The 12,675-nt window shown below is 37.7% G+C and overlaps 1 protein-coding gene across 5 annotated transcripts in view; it reads right to left on the reverse strand.

Annotated features, from left to right (window-relative positions):
* Positions 1 to 12,675, reverse strand: part of EXOC6B (exocyst complex component 6B) — a 611,818-nt gene that overhangs the window by 508,480 nt on the left and 90,663 nt on the right. For all 5 annotated transcript variants that reach the window (XM_030310833.1, XM_030310832.1, XM_032592666.1 and 2 more), the window contains exons 3-5: positions 4,442 to 4,489; positions 2,463 to 2,553; positions 2,307 to 2,352 (exon numbers count right to left, since the gene is read on the reverse strand). In XM_030310833.1, coding sequence (XP_030166693.1) covers positions 2,307 to 2,352; positions 2,463 to 2,553; positions 4,442 to 4,489 — 185 coding nt within the window. The remainder of the gene's footprint in view (positions 1 to 2,306; positions 2,353 to 2,462; positions 2,554 to 4,441; positions 4,490 to 12,675) is intronic.

Below are 12,675 nucleotides of genomic sequence, written 5' to 3' on the forward strand. Positions count from 1 at the left end.
CAGACTGGCAAAAACCACAAAGTCTCACAATACAGATGTTACCTAAAGGTGGAGTAACAGACCTCCCCAAAAAATGACAGCGGGAGACTAAATTGATAAATCACTTTGGAGAATAATATCTAGTAAGAACAAATACATGAAAATCCTTTTTTTGATCCAGCTGATCTCTTTCTAGGTATAAACCATATACCAGCAGAACTGGTACTACCTGGGAGCTTGGTAGAAGATGCCTAATCTCCAGAATGGCCTCAGACCTACTGAATTAAGAATCTACATTTAACAAATCCCCATGTGATTTGTATATATAGCAACATTTGAAGAACATAGTTCTCAAGAAACCCTGAATGTGTGAACAAAGAGACACAAACAAGAATATTTACTGAACCACCGTCTGCATAGCAAACAACTGGAGACACATCGAATGTCCTTCACAGTATGTGAGGACAGCTATCTTGTAGCAACAACAATCCCAAAAATCTCAGTGTCTTAAAGCAAAGATTTATAACTTACTCATACTATACACCCATACCAGGTTGGCAGAGAAGTTCTGTTCACTGCAGTTACTAAGGGATTCAACCAACATCTTAAAAGTTACCATTGGTCACACCCAAAGGAAAACAGACCTCCGGAAGGACCTTGTGCTAGAAAGTAACTGCTAAGCCCAAAAGTAACATTCACCACTTCTGCTCACATCTTATCAGTCACACAGCCCAATGGAGCCCAGGAAACATAATCCTACTATGGCGCCAGAAGAAGACTGAGCTGGAAGTATTGGTGCACAGCACTTATAACAACTACTGGAAATGAGAGGGGAAATGTGAATTATTTACATAATGGACTATTATGAAGGATTAAAGTAAGTGAACTAGATCTATATACATAAATAAATTCTCCATTAGTGTGGAAGCCGCATAACAGCAGATATTTTTGTCTGTTTTCTTCAGAGCTGTACCCCCAAGAACAATGCCTAGCATATAGTAAGTAATCCATTCATTTTTGTGGAATGAATGAATGAATGAATGAATGAATCTCAAAAAAACCCGACTGAGAACCATTCATGTACATGTTTTTAAAAACACAAAATAATACAATATATGATTTGCAGACGTTAAAAACATGGACTAGAAAGACACCAAATTTATGATACTGGTTTCCTCAGGGGAGTAGTGAAAGGAATAGGGTTGAGGAAAGGGACATAAATCTTATCTGTAATTGTAAAAAATGTCTATCTTTACCTCTCTCTGTCCAGATATGTCTATATACGTCTATGTGTATTTATATATATATAAGTCAAAACTGGAAAATTATTAATATCTGTTAATTCAGAGAAGCTGGTACACAGTGTTTTTTTTTTATTCTCTGTAATCTTCTGTAATTTTAGAATGTTACTAAGAGGTTATCAGAAAAATAACACTACTTTCATATCTCACTGAACAGAACTTCTCCTATTATCTTACCTACATTCTCATATGTGAACACATCCTCCTGGGAAAAAGATGGGTGTCTAAGAAATTCAAAAAACGTTGATGCTTCATGCTTTTTAGGCTTTAAAATTCTTGAGGATTTAATGGTTTTATTAACAATATTTCTATTGTTATTCAATATCACATTTTAATTCTATACTTTTTCCCTTGAAACCTAGGTAAAAATCAACATTCCAGAAAGATGTGTCCTGTTTATCAGACAGCCTCACATACCCCCTCATACTGCAGCACACTCCAGGGTAGGGAGGGTGGGGATGCTTACTCTAGCTTGGGAAGAAGAGCGGAAGAGTCACTATAGACATTCCTTTGGAATAAAACCAGAAGAAAACAGCCTCCATAATCATGTGAACCAGCTCCCTAAAATCAATCAGTCAATACCTCCCTCCCTCCCTCACTGTACACATAGACTTCCTCCCTCTCTCTCTCCCTCTCTCTACTGATTCTGTTTCAGGGAAGAACCCTAAGTCACCCCTGCACCAGAACCAGTAATCATTTTTCTACTACAATACTAAACCAAAGCATGTTTCTCCAATAAACTACCACTAAAAGTTACGTGTTTTATCCCTGAAAGACCAGGTCTTCTAAAAACCAAACTATGAGTAGTGTTTTTCTTATTAAACATGATATATGGCAAAATACATCAGCATACCAGCAGTGTATATAAGTAAGTCTCAGGATGAATCAACAGATATACAAAAGGCTAGAGAGGATGTTATACGGACTTAATTGTTTCTTGAAAGGTTAGGCTAAATATGGACCTTAAAACTATCCTAATTAACAGAAATTTTAGATAATAAAAAATATTCAATAAAACAATCTTACCTTTTAGTTTTCATCTGGTCCCTCAGTTTGCTATACATCTCTAGGACTTGAAAGAAAAGGGGGAAAAGAGCATATAAGTATTATTCAGAGCAAGTGAAAACTTATTAAAGCTAAAGGAATTACATCAAGAATCCTAGTCCATTTCCAGCTCCTCACCTGGAAGACACAGCATTAATTTATCAACAGTGGCTGAAATATTTCTCTGTTGTAGTCGACACTGCTTCAGCTCTTCCATTGCTATTACCAGCTTGGCAAGAGGAAAAAAAACTGAATTATGCCAGTAGCTGTAAATAAAAAGCTTTCAGTCACATTTTTCCACCCTGTGTTCAATTCATCAGAAAATCCCAGACAGTTTCATAGAAAGACCTGCCAAGTGAACTAAGAAACTGCCTTTCTCAACTAGTAAAACATTCCTGCGTGGTTTCCCATTTTCTCCCCAAGATACATACTATACTGGAAAAGGCCAGCTAAAGTGGAATCCTAAAATCCAGGGGCTATCCAGAAGAAAAGAAAAAAGTTGCAGATTTTCTCCAAGCCTTACTCAGACCCTTCATTATGCTTGGTTTCATCAAATCTTCTGAGAAGATCCTATGTTTCTCTCATCAGTGCGAGGCTCCTTGAGGGAAACAGTCCTCCCTATATTGCTTCAGTTGGGTTTAAAACATAATCTTCAACTAAATCTCTATTTTAACAAATAAACCACATGCTTAGAAGTTATGGCTTTTCCAAGAGTTCCAGTTTAGGGAAGAGTAACTCACTTTTCCTTCCCATTTGAAGTCATACCACACTACAACTAGAAGAAACTGCATTCTCTGTGTAATTTTAAATATGAGACAAACTTTCAAAAAACAGTAATCTACATAGCTTTTTGTGATACTCATCCCGAACCTATACCTAAAAAACGTTATCTGCTTAGGTAATACCATACAAAAAAGAGATAGAGAGAGAGAGAGAGAGAGAGAGAGAATAGCCCTGATTAAGTCATTGATAAAACAATCAAAAGCTACTCTTAAAAATTATTAAAACTAAGTAAGTACTAGTCGGTAATAAAAGTACATGACACAAAGAACAGTGATGGTCTGCAAGTCAGAAAATAATTGCTATGTAAATTTTAGCAAATCATCTGTTTTAGTTTCCTCACCAATAAAATGGCGATAATACCTGTCCTGATTTATCATAGGCCTGTCATGGGAATCAAGTGAGAAAAAGGATGTAAAATAATCTTGTAAACTCTGATGGCTTAAATGGCAATTATATCAATTAGCAGAATCACTGATTCACTTTTTAACAAATATTTATGGAGCACCCACCTTGTGCCAGTCACTGTTTAGGCAGGCAGAGGGAATATGGCAATGAATAAAACAAACAAAAATTCCCGACTTCACGGAGCTTAATTTCTAATGGAAGGAGACAAACAGAAAACAAACATACCGCTAAAAATATGTAATAGTAGAGCACGATAGGTGCAGTGGAGAAAAATAAAGCACAAAAAGTAAAACTAAAAAGAATGCAGGAGTGAGAGCGAGTCTGCAATTTCAAATAAAAGGCATCATTAAGAAGGGAACATCTGAGCAAAGTCTGAAGTAGAATATTGGGGAAAAAGCATTCCAGACAGAGAGAACAGCAGTGGCCACTCAAGTGATTTAAAACCACAGCTACGAGGGGCGCCTGGGTGGCGCAGTCGGTTAAGCGTCCGACTTCAGCCAGGTCACGATCTCGCGGTCCGTGAGTTCGAGCCCCGCGTCAGGCTCCGGGCTGATGGCTCGGAGTCTGGAGCCTGTTTCCGATTCTGTGTCTCCCTCTCACTCTGCCCCTCCCCCGTTCATGCTCTGTCTCTCTCTGTCCCAAAAATAAATAAACATTGAAAAAAAAAAAAATTTTAAAACCACAGCTACGAAAAGCTACATCCTTGTGCTCACTTTGGCAGCACATATACTAGAAAAGCTACATCCTTTCTCATTCCACTTTCTAGCGGCTATATTCATTTAATTCAGAAAAACATTAGCAGAAGCAATGATAATGTCCAAGTTCCTCCAACACACTGCTCTTGGTCTTCTAAGCCATCAAGAATGCAGTCATCACAAGAGAATGACAGGAAACAGAGAAGATTTGTTCAAAAGGTAAACCGGCCTTACTTCCTTTCCCTCATGTTGCAGTTTTCTATTAGTATCCGTCACTTGATTCTGTGGAGAGAAGACAATTTAAACTCATAAAAAAACAAACATTTAGACAATTGTTGGGTAAGATCAACATTTTTTTTTAACTTTTTAATGTTTATTCATTTTTTGATAAAGAGACAGAGTGTGAGTGGGGGAGGGGCAGAGAGAGGGGGAGACACAGAATCCGAAGCAGGCTCCAGGCTCTGAGCTGACAGCACAGAGCCCGACATGGGGCTCGAACTCATGGACTGTGAGGTCATGACTTGAGCCGAAGTCGGACGCTCAACCGACTGAGCCACCCAAGCACCCCAAGATCAACATTTTAAATGAAAAGACTAAAAACAGTTATTCAGATACTTTCAGGATCCCAACACGTTTTGGTTTAATGGCATTCTCTTGGATCTAAATTCTATCAACTTTTCTACTCAATGTTTTCTACTGCATGGTATTTTTAAAAATCAAAGAAAACAAATTTACTGACTGACATGTTCAGCTTAGAATATTCCAAACTAAGACACTATAACAACTAAAGATCACACCTGAGTTTTGGAAAGAAAAGAGAGAAAACAGAAAATAGAAAAAATTACCCAGAGAACCTTCACATCTCTACTATATGTACAAAGAACAAATTTTACCATAGATATTCCTCACTTCACCAATGTATTCCTGGAAAACTTGGGTGTAAACTGAACTTTTAACTCAGTCAAATTTTCCGTTTATTATCCTAATTTTATTTTTTTTATTCTTTTTTTCTTTTAAGTTCATTTATTTTGAGAAAGAGAGAGAGCACAAGCAGGGGAGGGGCAGAGAGAGAGAGGGAGAGAGAAAATCTCAAGCAGGCTCTGTGCTGTCAGTGCAGAGCCCAACACGGGGCTCAGTCTCACAAACCATAAGCTCATGACCTGAGCCGAAATTACAAATTGAATGCTTAACCAACTGAGCCACCCAGATGCCCCTATTATCCTAATTTTAGAAAACATTTTATCTTAATTCTTTTTGAAAATTTTTTAACTGTGCTGTTATTTTTGACAGAAAGAGAGAGAGACAGAACACGACTGGGGGACAGGCAGAGAGAGAGGGAGACACAGAATCTGAAGCAGGCTCCAGGCTCTGTGCTGTCAGCACAAAGCCTGACGTGGGGCTTGAACTCGTGAACTGCAAGACCATGGGCAGATCTGAAGTTGAACACTTAACCGACTGAGCCACCCAGAGGCCTCTTTTGGATCATTAATTCAAAATAGTTCCTAACACTTCCGTATTCTCATTTTTTTTTTGAAATTAATCAATCTCTTCATCAGATAGTCAAAACTATGTAAACAGGCCTTAAAATTTATCTAGAGTTCATAATTTAAAGGTGCTGGCACCAAGTTTTTTGACATCCACTTTTGGAGATTCGACTGATATAAAAAAAATTAAGTATACAGAATAGTAATTTCCTCACCATGTCGATATTATCAAAACATGAGCAGGGGCACCTGGGTGGCTCAGTCAGTTGAGCATCCAATTCTTGATTTTGGCTCAGGTCATGATCTCATGGTCATGAGATCAAGCTCCATGCCCAGCATGGAGCCTGTTTGAGATTCTCTGTCTCCCTCTCCCTCTGCCTCTCTCTCTCTCTCTCTAAGCAACAACAACAAACATGAGCAATATTAACTTCTAAAGCTTTCTTTAATGGAGGCTTTCTACCCCCCTTCCACCAATAACTGCCACTCCTTACACTTTTAAGACATTCCCTTAGCTGAGTGTTTCCTATTATGTCCCTTAGAACACCAAGAAATGTTAATAGGCACTCTTCACATGCACCCAGAGGTGCACACAGTGCACAGATAGATACACACACACATATACATACACACACACCAAATATCCCACTAAAATTCAGTGGGAAATTCCACTAAACAGGTTACTTTATTCAGGACTTCTTGAAGCCTTTAATATTCTGCATGTACCATGAATGCCCAATAAGGGGGATATCATACAGAATGTTTTCCACATTTATTTAACATAACACCCTTTTACTGAGGATCATCTTAAGAAACTAGTTTTTCAGGAATACACATCTGAAAACTTTTCCCTACACTATATACTACACCTGGAGTATCATTTTCAGAGCAGATTACCACAAGCACCTCCTTTTTTCACAGACAAAATAAAACCCAACCTTCTCCAGAAAGTCTTTATGAAGTAACAGAAAAAGAAGAAACCCTCAAACCTCCTCTTTACTATTTATAGTACCACATGTGAAACACTTGGTTTTACTGGACTATTAGCTCAACATGAATTAAGAATTAAGAATGTAGCTGTCCCAAATGGAGAGCTAAGACAACACTAATAGAAGCATTGTCTAAATGCTTCTAAAATGCTTCTAAATGCTTCTAAATTGTCTAAATTACGGGGGTCAAGAAACTATTTTTGCAAAGGGCTAGGTAGATAATCTCTGTTGTAACTATTCCTCTCAGCCACTATAGCAAAAATGCAGCCATAAACAAAACGTAGATGAATGGGCATTGCTACATTCCAACAAAACTTTATTTACAAAAATAGGAGACAAGCTGGATTTGGCCTGCAAGACACAGTTTGCTGATCCTTCGTCTGGAATCAGTAAGATGGTAAGACTTTAAGACCACATGATAAGAATTACATTAAGATGCCATGTTTTAGCAAGGCCACTGACAACTGAAACACGGTTAGATGGGAGTATGTTTGGAGAAGAACTCAAAGCTACACACATGAAAAATAAAGGTTATTTTAGCCCAAAGATGGGTAAAATATTCATTTAGAGATACTATATACTATACCTGGACACTATACACTATACCTAAATAACAGGTATCCATCAAATATCTGAAAAGCTATCACAATAAAGGTGCTAAAGTATCTGAAGGGCGATCAGAAGAAAGATGCTGCCCTAAAAATAGTGCTTATTACTCAAACTAATAAATGGATGTTACTAGAACATAGGAAAAATATCAGCTTAATATAAGAAAAAGCTTTCAAGCTATGTGAATAAAAATGGGGTGGGATGCCTTGAATTGTACTGCTATCCCCCCCCCCTTCACAGTAGTTATTCAAGAGTAATTTGTTTTTTAATCCTAGATATCTCATGAAATTCCACCTTCCATGAATCTCCTAAATTCAAAATCATGGTCTCTATTTACCTTATAAAGACACAATTTCTAAAACTTTTTTAACCTCAAACTCTTTGCAAGAACATTTTACATTGCAACCCGTACACAAGTTTAAGGAATACACGCAAACACGCAAACACACACACACACACACACACACACACACGCACGCACACATGCATGCCTGAAGTAAAATTCCATGTAATACATGCTATTATTTTCTATTCTGTTCTGTTCTATTTCATTTCAATTTTTATTAACAATACTGATTATGGCCCCCTAAACTGATCTCATGCAAATGATAGTTCTAAAACACATTCAGAGGTGGGGTGCCTGGGTGGCTCAGTCGGTTGGATGTCCGACTTCAGCTCAGGGCATGATCTCATACTCCATGAGTTTCAGCCCCCACATCAGGCTCTCTGCTGACAGCTCAGAGCCTGGAGCCTGCTTCAGATTCTGTATCTCCTTCTCTCTCTGCCTCTCCCCCAACTCGCACTCTGTCTCTCTCTCAAAAATAAAATAAAAACGTTAGAAAAAAATTTTTAAACACATTCAGAGGAGCCTAACCAATGCTTCTAATAAAGATAATTACTATTTCAATACTATTATAACATAAAAATGAAAGGAAATGGGGTGCCTGGGTGGCTCAGTCAGTTAGGTGTCCAACTCTTGATCTCAGGGTCTTGAGTTTGAGCCCTGCGTTGGGCTCCATGCTGGGCATAGAGTCTATTTAAAAAAAACAGAGAGAGAGAGAGAGAGAGAAGAAAGTATCCTGCTGATCCAGGATGCTACTCCATGTAGAAAACATAAACATAGAGAGAGATAATATATATACTATGAATCAAAAGAAATAGTGGGTATTCTAGAAAGTGTAGTTTCTCTTCATTGTTATGTTAAAATAATACTGACAATAGTTAACATTTAACCTTGTCCATTTTCTAAACATTTTTTCTAGAGTTCAAGAATCTCAAATTTTCATAGGTTCTTAAGCCAGGTTGAATGGATCCCTCCGAGAGCAAAACCTCCCGGGTGTGCCGCTAGACTTTAATAGCCTCAGGTTTCAGAGGAAATGAGTGGAGCCTGAAGCAGTCAAACACCCTGAACTGGCAGTCATGCTTTCTCTCAGGGGCATCTTGAGTAATCTGAAGGAATTTGCAACCTGGAACAATTTGGAGGAAGAAAGAGGAAGGGAAGATGAGTACCAAGCGGCCAGTGATACCAGCAACTGGTGAACATTATGGGCAATATTCAGTGGTCCTGCCAAGGAAAGTATTCTGCCCCATAGCTACTTCAGTGACCAGAGGCAGAGCTTTATGCTGTCCCTCACAGACAAGGGGCCCAGAGAGCAGAGGGAGAAGTTTGGAATATACACATACAAGAAACACAGAAAAGAACAGCCTGAGGTGAGAATGGAAAGTTGGGATGGCTGAGTGAGGACAAATAGCACACATGGCTCCTGGCAAGAGCCCCATATCTTTGTTTTTAGACATTGCAGATACTTCTGTTCATCTGAAGCCTCAATTGTCCATTTCAGCCTTCAAAACTTCATTGTAACATTTTATTTTAAATGTAATCAAATCGGGGCGCCAAGGTGGCTCAGTTGGTTAAATGTCCAACTTCCTAAGGTCATGATCTCGTGGTTTGTGAGTTTGAGTCCCACATCACGCTCTGAGCTGACAGCATGGAGCCTACTTGGGATTCTCTGTCTCTCTTTGTCTCTGCCCTCCCCAATGCATTTTCGTTCTCTTTCTCTCAAAATAAATAAATAAACTTAAAAAAATTCTTTAAAAAAGACAAATATAGTCAAATTGTTCATACTTTTTAATTGCTTACTATATTAAGTAAACATTTGTAATACCTTCTCATGTAAGATATTTTTCTAAAATACACTGTAGTTTATTATTCTTTTAAATGAATGCACCAAGATTTATTTTACTAATCTTCTACTAAATGACTTTAAGGACATTTAATGACTTTAAGTTTTACACATTAGAGGGCAGGGCAGGGGAAAAATAATTAAGTTAAATTAAATTTAGGGGGTGTAGGTCGCTCAGTCGGTTAAGAGTCCAACTCCGGCTCAGGTCATGATCTTGTGATTCATGGATTCAAACACCGCGACAGGCTCTGTGCTGACAGCTCAGAGCCTGGAGCCTCCTTTGGATGCTGTGTCTCCCTCTTTCTCCGCTCCCCAGCCCTCCCCTTTCACACTCTGTCTCCCTCTCTCAAAAATAAACATTAAAAAACATTAAATTAAATTAAGTTTTACACATGAAAAAGAAATCATATGAACATCCTTATACATACACCTATAGCCTTAGAATAAGTCTTTAAAACTATGTGGAGTCTGGGGTTCCTGGGTAGCTCAGTCAGTTAAGTGTCTGACTCTTGATTTCGGCTCAGGTCATGATCTCACAGTTACTGAGTTCGAGCCCTGCATCAGGCTCTGTGCTGATGGTACAAGCCTGCTTGGGATATTCTCTCTCTCTCTCTCTTTCTCTCTCCCTCTCTGCCCCTCTCCCACTCACACTCTCTATCTTAAAAAAAACAAAAACAAAAACAAAAACAAAAACAAAAAAAAAACAAAAAAAAAACTATGTGGAGTTTTAAGTATTCATAAATAACATTGCTCTCCTTGAAGAGCGTAACAATCTATACTCCAACCAGGCATTCCCTGTTTGACTGGTATCATATCTCTACTCTTAAATAGCATTTTTTTTCATCTTTTCATTTAATTAAGTGACATTTTATTGTTTAAGTCAGCATTCCTTTAATTTTCTAAATTGTAGAGTTCCTTTATATTTCTTCTTATATGAACCATATGTTAATGTCTATTTCTCAGTTTATTAGACTGTTCATATTTTTCCTTTTAACTTATAAAGACTTTTTCTATGTTAAGGATATTAATCACTTAGCAAATGTATTTTTTTCTTTTTTTGGCAAATGTATTTTTAAATAGCTTTTATTTATTATTTATATTTTTAACTTATATGTAGAAAAGATTCTTTCACTTTAATGTTGTCATTTCTAGGGGCGCCTGGGTGGCTCAGTCGGTTAAGCGTCTGACTTCGGCTCAGGTCATGATCTCACGGTCCGTGAGTTCGAGCCCCGCATCGGGCTCTGGGCTGACGGCTCGGAGCCTGGAGCCTGCTTCAGATTCTGTGCCTCCCTCTCTCTCTGACCCTCCCCCGTTCATGCTCTGTCTCTGTCTCAAAAATAAATAAACATTAAAAAAAAAAAATTTAAAAAAAAAAAAATGTTGTCATTTCTATCAAATATTTTCTTTCTGGCTCTACGAATTTTGTTTAGAAATGTACTCCTCAGTCCCCAAATCACATAAATATTCACCTGTACTTTCTACTAGTTTCTTTATGGTTTTGTCTTTTCTATTTAACTGTTTTGTTCATCTGAAATTAATGTTGATATATTGAATGAAAAACAGATCAAACTTAATTTGAACTAAAATAGTTATGCATTAAGCACAGTAACAACAACAACAAAAACAAAACAGAAGAGCTGTTACTTTTGGAGGGGAGAGTAAAGAGAGCAACCGAGAAGGATACAAAAGAGATTTAATTGTGTTGGAAATAATACACTTCTTAAGAAGGTTGGATAGCTGTTGTACAGCTCCATAAGCTCTTACTTGAAACCTTGGGACCCACTGTGTTTTGGACTCCAGAAATTTGGAGATTTTATAAAGATAATATGGCACATATTGTACATTACATAAAACCTCTACCCAATGGGTAGTAGGACAAGATCCCACCATCAAACACATTAATAATTCTGCAGCAAAATACAAAATTTTACATTAAATGAAACATTTAAAAGTTTGACAGCTTCATGCAGGTTAGGTTTTACAGTCAAATTAGCTGATAAATCACTGTAGCTTTAAATAACCCACTTTTCCCCTGCTTCTTTGCTTTTCTTACCAATGTATTGTTTTATAGGAATTTCACACTCACTATCAAGTTCATCTTTTTGGGATCTTAATCCAAATTCCAATAAGAGAAAGAGGAGGAGGAAGAGAAGAAGAAGAAGAAAAAGAAGAAGGGAATGAGGGAAGGAAGGGGAGGGGAGAGGAAGAACAGGGGAGAAGAGAAAAAGGAGAGGGGAGGGGAAGAAAAGGAGAGGGAAAGGGAAGGGGAAGGGAAGGAAGGAAAGGAAGAAGGCAAGAGGAAAGAAGGAAGGAAAGAGAAGGGAGGAGTTGAGAGGGGAGGGGAGGGGAGGGGAGGAAAGAAGAAAAAAGAAAGAAAGAAGAAAGAAGAAAGAAAGAAAGAAAGAAGAAAAGAAAGAAAGAAAGAAAAGAAGAGAAAAGAAAAGAGAGAGAAAAGAAAAGAAAAGAAAAAAAGAAAAGAAAAGAAAAGAAAAAAAAGAGAAAGAAAAGAGAGGAAGGAAGGAAGGAAGGAAGGAAGGAAGGAAGGAAGGAAGGAAGGAAGGAAAGAAGGAGGAAGGGAAATTAGAAACATAAGGACTGGAAAGAATGAAATAAAGCTGTTATACTTACAGAGCATATGAGTGTTACACAGAAAATTCAAAAGAAATCCACACACAGATTATTAGAAATAATGGAAGAGTTTAGTGAAGTGGTTAGATTTAAGATCAATAAGCAAAATCAGTTATCCAAGATAAGGGACCTGACCAATATGGCTGATCTCCTTCCTATATTTGAATCTGTCATATTAAGAATGAACTCCCACACTTTGGTAAAAGATACACCACAGCTACCACTGACTTTTTTTTCCCTGTGACCTTGGTTGCCATGCTGCAGAGACTTCTGCAGCCACACTCTACAAGCCTCTCATCCTACAGTGATGCTTTTACCTAGCAAGGAAGTAGATGGATGACACGAAGAGTCAACTGGGTTTCTATTTGAAAGAAACAGTTACTGATTCTGTTGCTGGTTCTCACCCACATATAGTTATCCAAAATAAAGTTTAACTTTATTCTGTATTATTATTCTGTATTAACTGTATTCTTATTAGCTAAAATAGTCCCAATTATCTACATTTCAGTACAAATTCCTTTTCTTGGTATCTTGACTACAAACATGGACCCTGTAATGTACTCCCTACTCCTTTAGCA

The sequence above is a fragment of the Lynx canadensis genome, chromosome A3, assembly GCF_007474595.2.
Source record: "Lynx canadensis isolate LIC74 chromosome A3, mLynCan4.pri.v2, whole genome shotgun sequence".
In the NCBI taxonomy this organism is placed as follows: domain Eukaryota; kingdom Metazoa; phylum Chordata; class Mammalia; order Carnivora; family Felidae; genus Lynx; species Lynx canadensis.